The sequence below is a fragment of the Galeopterus variegatus genome, unplaced genomic scaffold (assembly GCF_000696425.1).
Source record: "Galeopterus variegatus unplaced genomic scaffold, G_variegatus-3.0.2 Scaffold4618, whole genome shotgun sequence".
Taxonomy (NCBI): domain Eukaryota; kingdom Metazoa; phylum Chordata; class Mammalia; order Dermoptera; family Cynocephalidae; genus Galeopterus; species Galeopterus variegatus.
Window position 1 is genome coordinate 148,885 of NW_007730729.1, and position 19,280 is coordinate 168,164.

At 36.7% G+C, this 19,280-nt stretch overlaps 1 protein-coding gene and 1 non-coding gene across 5 annotated transcripts in view; both read left to right on the top strand.

The window, feature by feature from the left end:
• The window catches only part of TRPC3 (transient receptor potential cation channel, subfamily C, member 3), a 67,803-nt gene that overhangs the window by 37,049 nt on the left and 11,474 nt on the right, over nucleotides 1-19,280 (top strand). For 3 of the 4 annotated variants that reach the window (XM_008587997.1, XM_008587998.1, XM_008588000.1), the window contains 6 exons: nucleotides 576-792; nucleotides 2,379-2,612; nucleotides 4,712-4,976; nucleotides 7,998-8,193; nucleotides 9,517-9,726; nucleotides 12,909-12,992. In XM_008587997.1, the coding sequence (XP_008586219.1) occupies nucleotides 576-792; nucleotides 2,379-2,612; nucleotides 4,712-4,976; nucleotides 7,998-8,193; nucleotides 9,517-9,726; nucleotides 12,909-12,992 (1,206 nt within the window). The remainder of the gene's footprint in view (nucleotides 1-575; nucleotides 793-2,378; nucleotides 2,613-4,711; nucleotides 4,977-7,997; nucleotides 8,194-9,516; nucleotides 9,727-12,908; nucleotides 12,993-19,280) is intronic. The other variant, XM_008587999.1, reaches the window with a different exon arrangement.
• Nucleotides 11,913-11,986, top strand: TRNAI-GAU. Its single transcript has one exon. It is a non-coding gene; the product is annotated as a tRNA-Ile (tRNA).

Below are 19,280 nucleotides of genomic sequence, written 5' to 3' on the forward strand. Positions count from 1 at the left end.
TTTATCTTAACTCTAATATTTTTCTCCCTTTTTTATATTATACAAGGTATAAATTGATTTGGGAATATTTAGGAATGAGAACTAAAATTTACTTTGTAGGAATAATTTTTTTTAATCTTCAAAGGGTTTTTAATTGTCTATATTAGTCTATAAACTCATCATAACATTTCAATTACAAAGCAATAAAAATTACATAGTACAAATTTGAACTTTCTCTTTCTAGACCTTAAAATCCTTGACTTCTCATAGTCTTTTATGTCAAAGTAAGAGCAAGAACCAGTATATGTTCTGCGATTTCGGAAGTGCATCTGTGAATGTACTGTATCCTAAGATAAATTGGACACTTAGAAACAGTGAATTTTGCAAACTCATTAAATTGTGTTTGGAGGAAGCATCCCCCTAAAAAGAGTAGTTTTCACAGTGTATAGCTCTTTAGAAACAAAAGTAGAATTTCAAAAGTATTCTCATTTCATCTTTTTTGTTTGTTTGTTTTACCCTGTATAGTAATTGTCATAAGTGGAAGCCAGATTTTCTAAAGCAAAATTTTTCTCTTTTTTTCATTTGTCTTATTACAGCTGGGGAAAATTCTGCGAAGCCCTTTTATGAAGTTTGTGGCTCATGCGGCTTCTTTCATCATCTTCCTGGGCCTGCTCGTGTTCAATGCCTCAGACAGGTTCGAAGGCATCACCACGCTGCCAAATATCACTGTGATTGACTATCCCAAGCAGATCTTCAGGGTAAAAACCACCCAGTTCACATGGACTGAAATGCTAATTATGGTCTGGGTTCTTGGTAAGCCTTTCATTTTAAGTACCCTAATTTCTTTTTTTCCTTTTTGTCTTTTTTTTACTGACCGGCAATGGGATCGCAACCCTTGGTGTCGCGCCCGCACCGCGCTCAGCCAGTGAGCGGGAACCGGTCTCCACATGGGATCCGAACCCTCGGTGGGAGCGCCGCCGCGCTCCCAAGTGGCGCACTCTCCAGTGCGCTACCGGGCCGGCCCTAAGTACCCTAATTTCTACCAGAAAATAATCATATAAATGATTGTGATTTTCTATTAAAATATATTATTATACCTTGTATGGTGACAGTCTCATCATTGTAAGATAAGCTAACTAGCAAAATAATTGAATAATTTGGTATCCAGGTAATGCTAAAAGGTATCCCTTAAAACTAAATAAATTTTTTTTATGAGGAATATGAGCCCTGTTACAAACATACCATGTTTCAGAAATCTAACTTCAATTATTGAACAAAATGTAAGTTCTTAAATATGATTCACTGTGATGGTCAGTTATTTAATTGAAATATTTGTGTAATAACATGAGGAGCTATTAACTGATGACTAAAGAATTTTTATATAGCTTTAGTTTCAGAGACTTAATAGTTTTCATTTTCAGATTGTTACTTCCTCTCACAATAATCCATTCTGAATAGCTGTGTTAAAGTAAAAATTTTAAGTAATGTGAGAAAAGAAATTTACATTGTTCTGTCCTAATAAGTGGAGATTGGAACCCATATTGATTACTAACCCAGTCGATTTTGTATATTCTATTTCATCCAGTGTCTTTCTTGGTATCTTCTCATTTCCTGAATTAATGGGTTAGTTCTCCCCTCATTCACTCCTGTGGCCTCAACCTGCGTCAAGTAATTATTTTATTTTGGACTATTACATTTCTTTTAAAAATTCTACAATATTTTCTCTTTACATAAGGCAATTAGTTAAATTGGAATATTTTGTCTTATCCCAGAATGGCATTTTCTGCTTCCAGTTTCTTCATAATGTCCTAGTACCTCCTGTTTAGGGGTTCCATCTTTTTCAAATGATGTTCCTCATCTTTCCAGCATGAAGTGGAAATGAGGAGAGAGAGTAGGGAGATGATGTAAGTTTCCTGGATGATTGGGAAACTGTTCTTCTTGTTTAAGTCTACAGTAAGTTTCTCATATAGGGACTTATTTCTCCAGTAATCACTATAGTTTCATAATTAATCATTGTGATTTTATAAGGATGCATTTTCCCCTCTTCAAAAGTCTCATGGGTCAAAATTATCTGACTTGAAGAGCCTTCCTTGCAATTTTCTTCCCTCCTCCCTGCCTGTGCCACACACACACCCCCTGTAGTGAAAATTCTGGTGCTGCATGTAGAATGTGTTGCTCCAAATTCTAACTTGGTGGGAATTCTCATTCCCTTAGTGGAAGTGTCTTCCTCCATTTAACTCTGCCCTGGTGTCTGTACAGCCAGTAGGTGCTTTGTGATTTGTAGTATGGTGCTTTACATATGGGGCATTTTATAGAGGTGGCCTGATGATGGACAAAATAATGGCTTCTCAATCTAAGCTGTAAAATCTAATCTGTAGCCTCCATATCTGTTGTGACAGGAATGATGTGGTCTGAGTGTAAGGAGCTCTGGCTGGAAGGACCCAGAGAATACATTTTGCAGTTGTGGAATGTGCTCGATTTCGGGATGCTCTCTATCTTCATTGCTGCTTTCACAGCCAGATTCCTAGCTTTCCTTCAGGCGACAAAAGCACAACAGTATGTGGACAGTTATGTCCAAGAGAGCGACCTCAGTGAAGTTACACTCCCACCAGAGATACAGTATTTCACTTATGGTAAGTTGTGAGCTGCAGGGTCCTCTGATGTTTAGTATGAGAGGTGTGTTGAATGTTTATGGACAGTGGAGAGAGTGTGAGCTTTGGAGCTTTACAAAACTGGGTTCATATCAAGACTCTCCCTTGCTGTATGACCTTGTTCAGGTTAATTTGCTTCTCTGTGCCTCAGTTTTCATATCTATAAGAAGAAAATGTTGCCAGGTGTGAGAAAATTACCATTATAACTAACAGCATAATTACTCTTGGGTCAGGATACCATCTGAATCAGGAGGAAAAATAGCTTGATAAACTGCTTACTTTGGAAGGTGAGTTCCTGAGAGCATGGGTTGGAGGAGATAAGACAATAAAATGTGTTAAGCTGCTCTGCAGGCAAAGTGAACAAAAGTTCAGCAGAGGTGGAAGTAGACACTAAAGTGACCATGAGAATGTAAGCTCTAGAGAACTGGCAGAAATATTGGGGAGGAGGTTGTGCTTTTCACATGGCTTAGAATGGGGTTCATGCCAAACTTCTCCATATCATGAAGAGCAGGGAGATCACAGCTGATGTACTGATTCTTTCCTTTCCTGGCTCAAACCAATGTTAAGTAATGTTAGCCTCCTTTCCTTTGAAGCCAAATGGAGGTGCCTCAATTAGCAAACTTTCATATAGTGTAAAATCTTAAATCTGGAAAAGACTTCAGAAATTATCGCCTAACCCTTATTTTACAGGTGAGGAAACTCAGGCACAGAGTTCAAATGTGTTCTGGTTGTGAAGAGTAACTCTTTCATAAGTATGGTTAGGGCTTACATTGTGAGTACAAGCAGCATGTTAACATTACTGAAGAAGGTTGGGTTCCTGCTCCAAAATATAAGATGTAAATTTCACACATTGTGAAATTCAAACACATTATCACTTACTGTCAGCAAGCAAAGATTTTTATATACCAAGGAGACCCTTTCAAATGAGCAAATGATCACCATTTGTAATCAAAGAATTAACTTATGGGCTGGCCAGTTAGCTTAGTTGGTTAAAGCATGATGTTGATAATACCAAGGTCCAGGGTTTGATCCCTATTACTGGCCAACAACACACACACAAAAAAACCCCCAAAAAACTAGAATTAACTTAGTTTGGATTTGTGTGATATTTATCTCAAGTATTTCCATAACCTATTTAATTTAAATATATTCATGCATATTGAATGACTGTTGTCTAGTGGGGAATTTGTGAATTCAGGCTTCCCTACTTCCTACTCATGTCTTTGATAAGTTTTTAACCTTTCTAAGTCTTGGTTATTGAGTCCATAGGGTCATTGAGTCAATAGGGTCATTAAAAGCAGTGTCTGACACGTTTTAAACATTCAGTAAATGTTCATTTTTTGTTGTTGCAAATGTCTACAATGCATCCATTCTTTTTAGAGTGACCCAGTTTGCCCAAAGTAACCACATGGTGTTTTACTGACCTGCTAGGGTAATGGGTCTGCAGTAAACGTAACAAGTGACCTTGAAAAGGTTAAGGGTTCTCACTCAGAATCTGTATTCACAATTTTTACACTTCAGTGGCATTTTACTTTTTTCTAGGAATAAGTCATATTGCTCAGATATCACATCATCAGCACCACTGTGATTGAGTGACATTCTCACTCCTTGCAATATGACATTTTACTTGCATAAACTGTTAGATGAATTAATTTCCCCACAAAACATAGAGAAGAAATTTCATTTCAGCTGTGTCTGTAGGATGACAAAATAACTGGTCAATAAATCTAATAACTGAGCACACAAGTCAGTCAAGTCAGTTGGTTTTGTCATCCTGAGTATGGTCTGTTTCTAATGAAGTATTTTAACCTTTCTTCATCTTTCGTATTTTATTCTGTTTCTGCTCAATGTGAAGTCAGTTTAGTTTCTTTATAATAGTGTTTCCTCCATTGAAAGTAATGTAGAATTGATGTTTCTGGTTTAACATGAAAAAGAGTGCCTCGACAATTAATTAAATCTAGAGTAGTTTCAACTGAGATAACCACCTACCTGCAAGATAGATCCTATTTAAGGTATTTACTTTGCATAGCTGGGAATGAATAGAAAGCCCCGTCTTTAATTTCTTTCTTTCTTTTTTCTAGCTAGAGATAAATGGCTCCCTTCTGACCCTCAGATCATATCTGAAGGCCTTTATGCCATAGCTGTTGTGCTCAGCTTCTCTCGGATCGCGTATATCCTCCCTGCAAATGAGAGCTTTGGCCCCTTACAGATCTCTCTTGGAAGGACTGTGAAGGACATATTCAAGTTCATGGTCCTCTTTATCATGGTGTTTCTTGCCTTTATGATTGGCATGTTCATACTTTATTCTTACTATCTTGGGGCTAAAGTAAATGCTGCTTTTACCACGTAAGTAAAACATCTTATTAAAAAGGTCTAACGAAGAGAAATTCTAAGAAGTCTAGATGAGCAAAGAAAAATTTCAGTGATTGTAACAAAGATGCTTTAAAAAACAGAAAAAGTACATTAAAAAGTTAGTGCTTGTATGTTACTATATTGCTGTGATGAGCATTTGACCATAGAATGCACCAGAATTTGGAAAAATTCTAGACAAAACTGGCTATTTTAAGAGAATGGGATAGATAACAAATTTCTAATACTGGATATCTCTTACATTATGAATAACATTAAATTTAGTTTCATCATTTTGTAGCCAGTACTACTCTTCCAAAAGAGAAGCATTAGCTTTTATTTTAATGTACTAATTAATCAGTATAGGGAGCTGAGTAAGAGGAAATTATAGCTAAATGTTTTACAATCTGCTATAATGGTAATACTACTTCCTTCCTTCCTTCCTTTGGTCCAAAGGTTTCTGCACTGGAGACTTACCTCCTCCATGAAGTCTTCCTTGATTGAGCTTCCTTAGTCATTGTCCCTTTAAGGTCCCTCAGTGTATTAGTCAGTTTTCTGTTACTGATAACAGAATACCTGAAACTGGGTAACGTATAAAGAAAAGAGTTTTATTTCTTACAGTTTGGGAGACTAGAAAGTCCAAGGTCCAGGGGGTGCAACTTGCGAGGGCCTTTTTCTTGGTGGAGTCCCGCGGCAACTCAGGGAATCACATGGCAAGAGGCCGAGCAAGAGCACTCTAATGTGCTCACTTGCTCTCTTTATAAAGCCCCCAGTCTACTTCCTGACAACTCATTAACACATTAATTTATGAGGGCCTAGTCCTCATGATTCAGTTGCCTCTTAAAGGTCCCATCTTTCAAATACCACATTAGGGATTATGTTCCAACATGAGCTTCGGGGGACATTCAAACCATAGCACTCAACGTGGAGACACCCAAATTGTGAGATCGGTTCTCACCCATTGGCGTTTGGTTGTCATAGAGGTGGGGCCTCCCCTCTTTATTGTAGTCCTTATTGTTCCCTATAATGCCACAGCTGGAAACAAACTACTCATTCAGTAAATTCACCGTGGACTAAAATAGACTATCAAGCCCTTGCAGACATCTAAATTGTTCTGAAATGATTTTTTAAATAGCTGTTGTAGGGTAGGCCATAGAGATGAAAGAAATTCACTTTCTTATAATGAAGAAAAAAATCTGTTTCAACCCAATGGGAAAAGTACAGAGATCCTGCATACAGTGCTACCTTTGCCCCCTTCCTCCTTTTACCTTTATGATAACTCATTTTATACATCACATTTTCCTCATTGTTTTGTTTGGGGACATGGCAATGTGAAGTAGTAGAAAAGACAAAGGATGGAAAATCAGGCAGACGTGGATTTGAATGCAATCCCTGCTATTTTCTAGCTGTGGTCTTTAGTTAAGTTACTGAACATTTCTCAGTGTCAGTTTCCTTATTTTTAAAATAAGCACAACAAAGCTTAAAGTCATTGTGAAGATTATGTAAGGTGAGTTATATTAAGCCTCTTGCCCACAGTAGGAGCCCAGAACTGCCAGCATCCTTTCGTTCTTTACTGTCTCTCTCCCCACACATACACTCCATATAGATTTGAAGAGAAGTTAGAGGTGTGAAGGTTTGCAAAGGAGCAAGAATAAGGAGCGGGAGAATTTTGTGATATGGATAAATTAATGGTATGAATAAAGAGGTTACAGTTTTTCGTAGTCTCTTATCAGCATTTACACAATAACATCACAGAATCAAATGTTTTATAATAGAGTAACTCTATAGGAATAAAAACCTTGCTATTCAACCCTCTGTCCCCAGGGTGTAGCAAAATTTATAGAACATATTAGGTGCTCCATCAATATTTGTTGAATGAATAAATAAGTTAGTACTTAAACCTAAAAATCTATAGAATTCATTGTTATTTAGAATTTTTTACAACAAATAAAAAAAAGTACTGTTTCCATAAATCTTTCTCTGGAAAAAGGACTTATTTTTGAACCCTTCTTTATAATGGAATTTTACATGTGTAACTGTTTAATGTAAATTACTTATTCAATTCACAGATCAGTGATTACAACTTGGTTATATGACAAAACCAGCCAAATATGTGTTGCCAACGGTCATTTAAGGGACAAAAGTAGGCAGTTGGTCTGGTGGGGACTAAGTGCTAATTGTCGTGACGGAAGATCAGGAAGTAGGTTATATAAATGAAGGGAAAAGAACAGGAATTTTTTATTCTTTTATTCTCTTCGTTTTCAGCTGAGTGTTATTTGTAGGTAGGTAATATATTCTCATACAAAAATGCAAATAGAAAGGAGTCTGCGGTGAAAAGCCTGTCCCCCTTCCCACCCTTGGTCCCCAGTCTTTTTTATTCTTCCTAGTTCCCAGAGGCAAGATACTTTCAGAGATATTTTTTGCATAAAGAAGAAAATAAGTACTTCCATACCCCTCTTTTTTATTCAAATGATAGAGTATTTCACACTTGCTGCATCTTACTTTTTCATGTATATCTCAAGTATCATTTTATATAAATACATGAAGATAGATGTCTCATTTTTCCCTAATGGCCGCAAGTGATGCTGCAAAGAACATGTTAGTACATACTTTTTTTCTGAAGTGGGTATGTAATTTTAATCCCAACCTACTCCAGAACGCCTGATTTAAATTTCTAAACCACCTATAAAGTCAAACCCCAAACTTCCATCCTTCTAGGAGTAAGGAAAGGGTATTATGACATGACCACAGCTTTTTCCTGCTGAGTTCAGAGAATTTTCACTTGATGACAACTTCAGAAAACCTACGCATCGGTACCATTTAATCACCAGTTCCTGAAAACCTGGGAGAATAATTTCTATTAAATATCATAACAAAATAATTCCACTCTTGGAGTTTATTATGATGGCATTTGATGATGGCATTTTACATCTGTACAGACCCTAGTTGTTTTTACTTTTGGCTTTTTAACACTGGAAAGTGTTAATTTACTTACTGTGCACCTTATTTTTTCAACAGTGTAGAAGAGAGCTTCAAGACTTTATTTTGGTCAATATTTGGATTGTCTGAAGTGACTTCTGTTGTGCTCAAATATGATCACAAATTCATCGAAAATATTGGATACGTTCTTTATGGAATATACAATGTAACTATGGTGGTCGTTTTACTCAACATGCTAATTGCTATGATTAATAGCTCATATCAAGAAATTGAGGTAAATCTGTTTTCTGTCCATGGTGTCTGTCTTTGCCTTCTCATTCTGACAGCTTGCTATGTCTGCTTCTGTGTCCTGTGGTGGAGCTCCAACTCTTGGAACAAAGAGGCTTTTCTCCAAGCACAGAAAGTCTGGGCCTTTTCCTTGTTTTCCACCTCGATATGTAGTCACACACCTTCCAGTGTTTTCTAGGAGCACAGCAGGGATCCCCATGAGTTTACTACGACTCTGCCTTCTCTCAGGGTATATTTCAGAAGTTTTGTGAGTAGGGGATAGAAGTATTGGCCATAGGGAAATTATTCTTGCCTAGGTTAGCTAGCCAACCATTCTTCTTGGTAGAATATTAGATGCCTGGCAAACATTGATGATGTTCCTTATCCATTCAGAATTTTTCGTAGTCTAGAGATCACTTTACTTTTGGTTTTGGATTGGGCTTGCTTTGGTACCTTTCTTCATCATTCGTATATATGTTTTCTTCTATCCTCCAGTATCTTTTTAGTGCTCTATTTGTTAACTCCCTTGAACTCTCTATGTGTGTTTTAAGAACTCTAATTTAGTGTTCTCGAAGCAGAAGTTAGGGTCTTCAAAAATCAAAACTCTGGTACATTGAACACCTCCTGAGGTGTGGTACCAGCTGTCTAGGCTATGTGCAGAGTGAGCCAGCCTCCTCCATGTATGGAACCTTCCCTTCATTTATTAGTTGGAATGGATATGACCATCACCAGGGGCAGCACTGAAGACAGAAGGAAATGTAAGACAGGTCTAGGCTACTAAGGGACTTACGTGACATTTGAGGACATGTGGCAGACACATAAACTCCAAAAAGCAATTCATCTGAGTACCATTTTTTTCCTTTGCCCTTGGAGTATCATACGCTGTGTCTACAACCTGGCATGGATGGGTCTAGGTGAGGAGAGAGGGTGGGTAGAGAATGGGGAATTATTGTTGAACATGCAGAATTGACAAGGGGTTGGGGATCGAGGGAGGAACTAATCTTTTCATCCTTCCTTCACCCTGAATTTTTCTTGTCTTTTTGCTTTGTTTTGAATGGGGGACAGGAAATTCTGGTGAAATTTTAATAGGTACAGACAGAAGTATATGGAAGAGAAAAATTTAAAAATGAGTGTCATAAAAGTGATAATCAGAATATTATGTAGGCCTCTAGAGATACTATGCAGATAAATGGGTTTAAGTCCCTTATCTATTTCAAAAACATAATCTAAATTATGTAAACATAATCTAATTATGTAAGAACCTAGGCATCAGTTACTAAAATATTTAGTTTTTAAAATTAGTTATTTCTTTTCTCTTTTTGTGACACAGGATGACAGTGATGTAGAATGGAAGTTTGCTCGTTCAAAACTTTGGTTATCTTATTTTGATGATGGAAAAACATTACCTCCACCCTTCAGTCTAGTTCCTAGTCCAAAATCATTTGTTTATTTCATCATGTGGATCATTAACTTTTCCAAATGCAGAAGAAGAAGGCTTCAGAAGGATATAGAAATGGGAATGGGTAACTCAAAGTCCAGGGTAGGTATCGAAAACTCACCAAGACTTTAAAATGAATGTCTTTTTCTCCTTGTCTTTTGATGTTTGTTCAGTGATTTTTATGTGTGAACTTAGAAGATGTTGAAAGTAACTGTCCATCCCATAGTCTTCCATAGACTAATGCTTAGTATCTTCATAATGTTTCAAGAAGTCACTTAGTCTATGCCCTGCTTTTGATCAGAACCTCAAGTAAACTACCAGATCAAAAGCAAATAAAATATTTTAACTCATTAATAAAAAACAGAAACATTATTGTTAGAAAACACCTTTTGTGTGTTTCATGCTTCTCAACTGTTATTCTGAAATTAAATAGTTTTAACCTTAAATTAACACCACCATATTGTTCTTTTTTTGTAGAAACACTTTATTGGGCTAAGTAATCTTTTTTCCTTAAGTATTGTAGAATAGATACAGGCTTCAAATAACCATAAATACCCCTTTTACAAATAAGCAAGAATGGTTTTCCATTGAGCTGTCTCAGTTGAGTCATACTTTAATGCTAACAGAGAAGATAAGTTTCACGATGTCACCTTATTATCACGAACTTAATTTCAGAGGTGGAATTGGTATAGAAGACAGAGGATATGGGCAAACCTTAAATAATAGGGAACAAGGAAGATGGGAGCAAGTGTGTGGGGTTAAAATATAATTTTTGCCTACAATTGTGAAAATGGTCTGTAGCTATACTACCCTAGAAACCCACAAGATGTCAATGTTATTTCCGTAAAGTATAGGCCGTCTTGAGCAGAGGTAGATTCTTTTCTCAATTGAAGCTGGGAAAAAGACAGGATTAGTGCAATTTAATTTCTTGCTTTTTAAGATAGATGTGAGTTTCCAACATTTGCAATACCTTAGAATTTTATTCTTTAAGAAAGTGGCCTTTGAAATTTTTTTGTTTGTTTGACCTGGAGGTGGGCTTTTAAGGTTATTAGGTTACAAAGCAGTGGTTGGCTGTGATATCCCATGTATGTATACAGTGAGAAGCAGTGTAATGCATGGAAGAGAGCCTCGGGCTTAGTCCTGGATTTGAATTCTGGCACTTAAGACTTATGAGAAAGTAACATGGAGAATAACTTCTCCACTCTGAGCCTTAATTGTCTCATATGAAAGAGAAAAATCTTTGTAGGGTTATTGTTAGGATTATATGAAATGTACAAAATTCTAGCCTCAACAAATATCAGTGCCCTTCCTCATTCACAGTTTACAAAGTGCTTTGCTGTACATTTGAACCTCATGCAACGCTCTGAGGTAGGTATTATCATTATTCCCATTTTATAGATAAGACCACTGAAGCTATTCTGATAACTCATTTATGCAAACTTGAATGAGCTAGCCAGTGTGGAGTAGGAGAGGAATTCAAGTTTTCTAGTATCAGATGCCTGGCTCTACTGCACCTGGCTGCCTCTTATGACTGCTCCTCCTCTTCCCCATCAGCTGTACCTGCAGCTGTGGGGTAGCTGGTCTCATAAAGGGGCCAGTCTCTGTCATCCTGGGCAGCTCCTTCTATTGCTGAATTGACTTTGTTTTGAAGGAGCTTTGTTCTTCTGGGGATTTATTAACTGAGGCTTTATTATTAAAAAGAAAGTCTCTCAAGTGTGGGAGCTAATAGTTCTCATATTTCACAGAACACACCTTGAAGTTTTCTTTCTGTAGGCAACAGGTTTCACTGACTTTATTCCTGGTATTGTCATAAAGTAGATAGAGAGATACTAAAATCAGGTTGAGAAGAGCACTTTCAAGTGGCTTGTGGCTTTGTAGACCCCTCTAAAGAAAATGCAGTTTGCTGGCAGGAATGTTAGGGAGCATTCCACTTAGGGTGTCCATTTAGACTGTTTCATATAGGGTGTCCTCTCCTGCCTGTATTGATCACCATTGATAGGAAAGAATAGCTTTTTCTCAGAGAGGATGCTGGAAATAGGGGAAAGTCGAGCACTGATCTCTCATGAGGCATGCTCCTTGGCTTCCCAGTCCTTCCATATCTGGTTTAAAACTGCCATTTTGATTCTGTTTTTAATATTGTACATAGGGCTGTTTAAATCTCTTTAATCTTGTTCATATTCATGGTTACCCTCCATATATAGAATTTAGTAAAATCTGGAGAAATTATATTTTTCTGTTTTTCTTTTTTAGAAGAGAGGAAAGAGCTTCAAGAATTTTTCCTGCTGGCTGGCCGGTTAGCTCAGTTGGTTAGAGTGTGGTGCTGATAACACCAAGGTCCAGGGGTCGATTCCTGTACCGGCCAGCCACCAAAAAAATAATAATAATAAAAAAAGAGAAATCTTTCCTGCTAACCAATTCAGCTAATCTTAGTCAATAGTCAGGTACTGACCTCCAGTGGCAAACAGGAGAATTTACTTTGTTTTCTTCTGGCACAATTATAAGAGAATGGAGTTAGGAGAGTGCTTGTTTGTCAGTGCCACTTCCTTTTTCCCTAGCACCCCACACCTTCTTCAGTTATAATGGTGGGCAGTCAGGTGGTGGGGGCCCTGCCTTTGAATCACACTTGGTGGGTGGCCGCTTGCCCATGTGCAGGAAGAGGAGACAGTACCTGTGTGCTCCTCTTGCTTTCTGTTGCTGCCCACTCGAAAGCTAAGCCTTAAAAAGAGAGAAAAGAAAAGAAAACCAAAATTCTTTAGCCAAATGCTCTCCAAAGTTGTGAACCTGGCTTAGTACAAGGCCAAGATGCTCAGAGAGATGTATTATTTTGACTAATATTTTAGAGCTACAAAGTACCACCTGGTACCATCTGAACCTGTAACATGTTTCTGTTCAAGTCTAGGAGAGGAACTTAGGTTCAGGAGCAGGCTGAACTGCCTGTATGGAACTTTGCTTTCTAAATAAATGCCATAAGCACATTCTGATGAAGTATACAAGGTTCCCAGGAAAAATTATGTTTGGCATGAGCCAACTTCTTAAAATATGTTTTCAATTAAACAGTTCTATTACAGGACCTCTTGCCAACATTTTGTTAAATGTGAGTATGTTGCTCACATTAATTTCTACCTTTGGAAATATATTAAGTCACTTATAAAACTCAGCTTCCACAAAAATGGTCCTCAGGAATGTTGACTCCAGAAATGTTATCAAGGAGAATAAAGTGGATTATATTTTTTATTCCAAATGAATGTATTCTAATTTACTAGGTTAATTGTATTTTTTCCTAGTTAAACCTCTTCACTCAATCTAACTCAAGAGTTTTTGAATCACACAGTTTTAACAGCATTCTCAATCAGCCAACACGTTATCAGGTAAGCATTCATCAGACATACTTCTTTATCTGTATGTGATCCCATATATGTCTTTGTGGTGGGGTGTGGATGTGCATAGTGAGTAGAATTATATTCTTCAGATATACTATCAAGATAGTACAGAAGAGAAAAAATGAGAAAATGATATGTTAATTGGTGGGGACTTTAGAAGAGTTCCTTAAGAAGTATTGAAAGCAGTGTTGCTACAATTTCCAAAGAGCACTTACGTATACCTTGAACTGGAGAAAGCAGTGGGAGATATGGCATATTAGAATAAATAATGCTGTCACAGTATGGAAACCTGATACATTTCTCCAGGTTTTTCTTTCAGGTGATCTATTTTCCAAATGGATTGTTAGGCTATACTGTTTCATCAGTATTACTTTAAAATATCTTTTGCATTTTGATATTGGACATCACATTTAAACACTATTCTCCAACTCAGAAGAGGTTAAAGTCCTTTATTTTTCAACTGGCTGATAGTTATGATCATCAGATCCTTAGATTTTTGGTGTGTGTAAGGTCAAGGAATTTATAATGTATTGGTGATATCAATTATTGGGTGTAGTCCTCTTCATACAGTTTTCTTGGAGGCAGGAAATTCTGCAAAATTGTTTGGCACACTGATTGTCAGTCTTACTTTTAGTGGTTACATTATATTCCACTATATAGTTGGACTTTAATCAATATTCTATTGATGGAAATAGAGGATTTTGCCAATATTTAGCTATTACAAGCAAATATGGCAGTAAGTAACCTTGTATACCTGATACTTCAAACATGCAAATATAAGTATATGTGCATTTAAATCTTTTAGCTGTTATCAAAATGATTTCTATGGAACTTGTATCAATTTATGTTCTTACAGTAAGTGTATGAGTTCCCATTTTCTCCATAGTTTACCAACAGTGTGTCACCAAAGGTTTTTATCTTAACCAGATAAGTGAAAATGGTTTTACTTTGCGTTTCTTTATCATAATAAAATTGACCTTTTATGTTCAATATTCTGTATATTTATGACTCAATATATAGTTGCTTTTCTTTATGGGCTTTTTGTTATCAGTTAGGAAGAATTCTTTATATTTTAAGAACATCAGCCTTTGTCTGTAATATGAGTTGAGAATTTTTTTTCACAGTTTGTTGTGTGTCTTTTTAATACTTAATGGGTGTTTTTTCCCATCCAGAGCTTTTTTATTTTTGTGTAGTCAACTTTACAAATCTTTTATGGATTCAGGTTTTGTGTACTATTTGGAAATATCTTCCCCCATATGAGATTACTCAATAATTTTTTTTATCCATATTTCTTTAGTACTTTCACTTTTTATATGAGAGCATTTGATCTATAAAGAATATATTTTAGTGCAATATGTGGGATGGGGATCCAAACTTTTTTTTCCAGATTACACAGCTAGGTATGTTAAATAATTTATCTTTTCTATTTATTAGAAATACCACCTTTAGGGCCGGCCCGGTGGCGCACTCGGTAGAGTGCAGCGCTTGGGAGCGCGGTGGCGCTCCTGCCGAGGGTTTGGATCCCATATAGAGACCGGTCCGCTCACTGGTTGAGCGCGGTATGGGCGCGACACTGAGGGTTGCGATCCCGTTACCGGTCATGAAAAAAGACAAAAAAAGGAAAAAAAAAAAAAGAAATACCACCTTTATCATTATTAAATTCCTATATCTATTTAGATTTAGTTCATGGATTTCCTTCTGTTCCATTGATCTGTCTATTCATGCTATAGAACAATATTATTTTAATTATTGTAGTTTAAAACAAAATCAAAGAAACAAAATGCACACACACACACGCACACACACGCACATGCACGCACACACACACGCACACATGCACGTCCTTACTACAGGTCTCTTATTTTACAGAATTTTACTAGCTGTTCTTTCTTCTTTCATTTTCTATTTGAATTTTAGAATCAGCTTGTCTAGTTTACAAAATATCCTTTTTGATCACTTCTAGCCTTTTGGCTAAGATCAAGGATTAAGTGTACAAAATATCCTTTCGGTATTTTTATTGTGATCATGTTAACTTAAGGAAAATTGGTATCTTTATGATGTTCTGTTTTTCTTTTCAATAACATGATAATTTTCCATTTGTTCAGGTCTTCTTTTGTGTACTCAGTGTCATTTTAGTCTTTATACTGTTCATATTTACTAGGATTAATTTACACAACTTACACAAAACCATCAAATACCAGTCACTGAGTGGTTAAAAGAAAGTGGCTAAAAGAATATAGAAATGTATTTCTACTTCATGTTCGAGAAGTCAGGAGCTCCTGGTATGGTACCTAACAATGTCAGAGACCCAGGCCTTTTCTATCATATTACTATGTTATGAATGGCTTTCAGTTTAACATTATCTCACGGTTCAAGAAAGCTGCTGGAGCTCTGGCTGTTATGTCTGCATTCCAAAATACAGTTAGAAATGATAGGGAAGAAAGGTCGTTCCTAAAAGGAACTTCTGTAAAGTTGTACAAACTGACTATCTGCAATGGAGGCTGGCAAATAAAGTCCTAATTTCAAGTGGTTATGTGCTAAGCTAAAAAACTGGGAAAGGGAATTGGCAGGCTCTGCTGAAGTAGATTATGTTATTTGTCTTGGTGCTTATCTTTACGCTTTTAAACATACTTACTTCTTTGTTAATTGATTTATGTTTCAACTTCTTATTTTATGTTTCAACTTTGACACACCATATCTGAACTATGAAAAAATCAACATGCTTATTTTATCTTTCACCATTTTCCCCCTTTCCCTCCCAGTTCTTGCTGGGTAAATCATTAGAACTGTAGGGGAGAGGGAAAAATCCTTTACTCTCTTAGTTCAGTACTGGGGCCTGTGAACTAAACTGACAAAAGACAGATTAACAGGAGAAATAGTTTATTTACACAGGTAATGCACATCCGTGTGAGAGAACTTAATGATGAGTAACTCAGATGGGATGATTGGAATTTATATATTGTCTTAACAAAGTGCAATAAATTTGTGAAGAAGTGACAAGACAAAGGAAAGGAGCGTGGGTTCCTAGGGATAATAAATAGATGGGAGAAACTAACGGAAGATGAGGGTTATTTGAGTAAGGTTTGTTTGTACAGACACATCTTGGTGCCAACTTTCTGTTCCCAGGGATAATGATTTCTTTTCCTTCTCCTGGAATGGGAGAGAGGAGAGGCAAGACCTCCACAAAGGGAATATGTCCCGCTTTTAGGAAGAGAGAAGAGAGCAGAGAGCTCTTTCTGTGTTTGCTACTTCTTCCTTGCCTTCGGCTCAGAATAATCCTTATGTGAAAGCAGCATATTTTGATGAGTGACTTATTCTGATCCCTTTCACTACCTTGTCAGGATTATAGCACAAGTTTGCTTTAGTTGCAGTCCTACAGTTATACAGAATCAATACTCAGAATCAGTCTTTTTGCCATAATTTTCCATTAATCTCTTTTTCAGCTTAAGTTCATCATCTCATAGTTTCTTCAAGAAGAGCTTATAGGTACTATGTTACTGAGTTATTTTATGTTCTAAACTAGCTTCTGTTTTTTACATATTTATATCGACTAGGTGATACTTTTTAAAAAAAAAATATGTATTTGTAGACATTGCTTCACCGACTCCTAGAATGGAATGTTGATTTGGAAGAGTTTGAGGCCAGCCTAATAGTTTGCCTCGTATAGTTGACCTGAGGTTTGGTTTTGAATGTATCAGATTTTCTTTTTTTTTTTTTTTCCTTTTTGTCTTTTTTACTGACCGGTAATGGGATCGCAACCCTCGGTGTCGCGCCTGCACCACACTCAGCCAGTGAGCGGGAACGGTCTCCACATGGGATCCGAACCCTCGTCAGAGTGCCACCGCGCTCCCAAGCGGCGCACTCTCCAGTGCACCACCGGGCCGGCCCCAGATTTCTTAAATCCAGTAACTTGCTATTGATTGTTCTGTAGGTGGATATAAGATGGATTTTTCCTAGTACACACCATGGTCTTTCAGTCGGTCTTCCTTTATTTCTGAATAATTTCCTTGAAGTTTATCTTAAAATTGCCTGCTGAATTTTCTTTAGCTATCTTCTATAGCTACCACTTTTTTCTCTTTTTTGAATTTTTGTTTATTTCTACATTTGGCTCCTTTTTTCTCATGCTGTATTTTATTCCTGTCTATCCTCATTTGTGCTGTTTCTAATTTACTCTTCATTTCTGTGATAATTTTTTCCTTCCTTTTCTTGAGGTTTGCCAGCTTATATATCATTTCCTTCTTTTGGCTCACCATATTTCCCTTGACCTCTTTGTACTTTTATTTCAAAGACGTGATTGCTTCAAATTTTTTAAAAATGGCATTATCTTTAAATAATGGTATCCAATGTTTTTATCTGTTTTTTAAAAAACGTTTTTCTGATGAGTATGCTTTATTTGATATTTGTTTTATCCTTTTTTTTTGGTACTATCTTAATATAGATCCTGTGTATATTGCTTATTGATTATCCTTCAGTTTTGAAATGAAGTAACGTTCTTCTTGGTTTGAGGATGCTAGAGCCACATTCCAGGCTAATAGGAATTTTTAAGCACAGGATTGTGTATGTGAGTTCATTTATTTTTCATTTTTCCTTGTGAATGAATAGCACTGCAGGGCTATTCACAAGGCAGACTCTCCCTCCCACTTCACTGACAGAGTACTACTGGAAAATATGGCTTTTCTTTATGTTTTCTCCTTCAATCCTGCATTCCAAGCTTGTGTACGCTTTGAACCAAACAGGTAAGGGAAGTTTCCAGCCATGAATATCTTCCCTTGTCATTTTCCTACACACTGTCATTTGATCTTCTCATATAACCTTTCTAAAAAAGGGTTAATGATGCCTCTAACTTTCATATAGAAGGAGTTTGTGTTTTTGTCTCTTATTCTCCTTTTTGCTTTTGAGTGATTTAGAAGAAGTGTAGACATTTCTAACTTTACTGTCAAATTCAACCTTCTTATTGGCTGAAAGTTGTTATGCTTTTGTATGAGATGATCCTTGCTAAATGTCTACAGACTCCAGAATTCTGCACATTTTATGTTTTCTAAAAAGAAGAATTCCTTTTCCTGTGATGGGATCTGCTGTGGCTCCCAAATAGTGACAGTAGAAAAAAGAAACTCAGAAAAAAGTTTCGATGAGCTATACAGACACATCAATTAAACTTCATATAAATACCTTGATTATATTTAGATAAAATCTCTTTATTATTAACTCCATGAGAGTCTTACTCCATTTGGCTGCTGCTATAGTTTGCATTCCCCTCCAAAACTCATGCTGAAGTTTAATTGCCATTTTAACAGCATTAAGAGGTGGGACCTTTAAGCGGTGATTAGATCATGAAGGCTCTGCCCTCATGAATGAATTAATGCTGCTATTGTGGGAGTAGGTTAGTTATTAAAGGAGTGGGCTCCTAATAAAAGGGTAAGTTCCAGCCCCCATTTTCTCTCTGTCTTGCTGCCCTTCTTTTTCCACCTTCTACCATGAGAAGATGCAGCATGAAGGCCCTCACCAGATGGCAGCACCTAGATATTGGACTTCCCAGTCTCCAGAACTGTAAGCTACTAAGGTAGCTGCTATAACATAAATACCATAGACTGGGTGGCCGTAACAACAAATGTTTATTTCACATAATTCTGGAGGCTGGAATCAAGGCACTGCCAGATTTAGTGTCTAGTGGGGCCTGCTTCCTGGTTCATAGACAGCTGTCTTCTCATTGTGTCTTCACATGGTGGGAAAGAGGCAATAAAAAGCTCTCTGAGGTCTTTTTTGTAAAAGGACTAATCACGTTTATGAGGGCTCTACCCTCATGACCTAATCACCTCCTAATACCATTACATTGGGGGTTAGATTTCAACACATAAATGTGGGGTAGACAAAACTATTCAGTCTATAGCAATAAGTGATCACAACAGTTATTTAGTTGTTATGGATTTTGTCTCATGCAGTGTGATTACAATAGATAAGACCTATCTTCAAAAAATTCCAGCACTTAGTCGGCTAACTGGGGATTTTTCCTTCAAAGTGGTAACTCTTGAGATACACAAATTCTAATGTGCTATCATAACTCAGAACATTTTTAGGATATCATTAAAGAATTACTTTTATAATTGGTTTATAAGACACACACAAAAAATGATTCATTATTTTCTAGTTACTGAACTCAGCAAATAGTTACTGAATTCATATTAACAAGACTCAGTACCATGACTTTACATTTTTTCAAAAATGGTCATTCACTTTCAAAAAACACTTGGCCATCACTAGTAGGGCCATCACCTTATA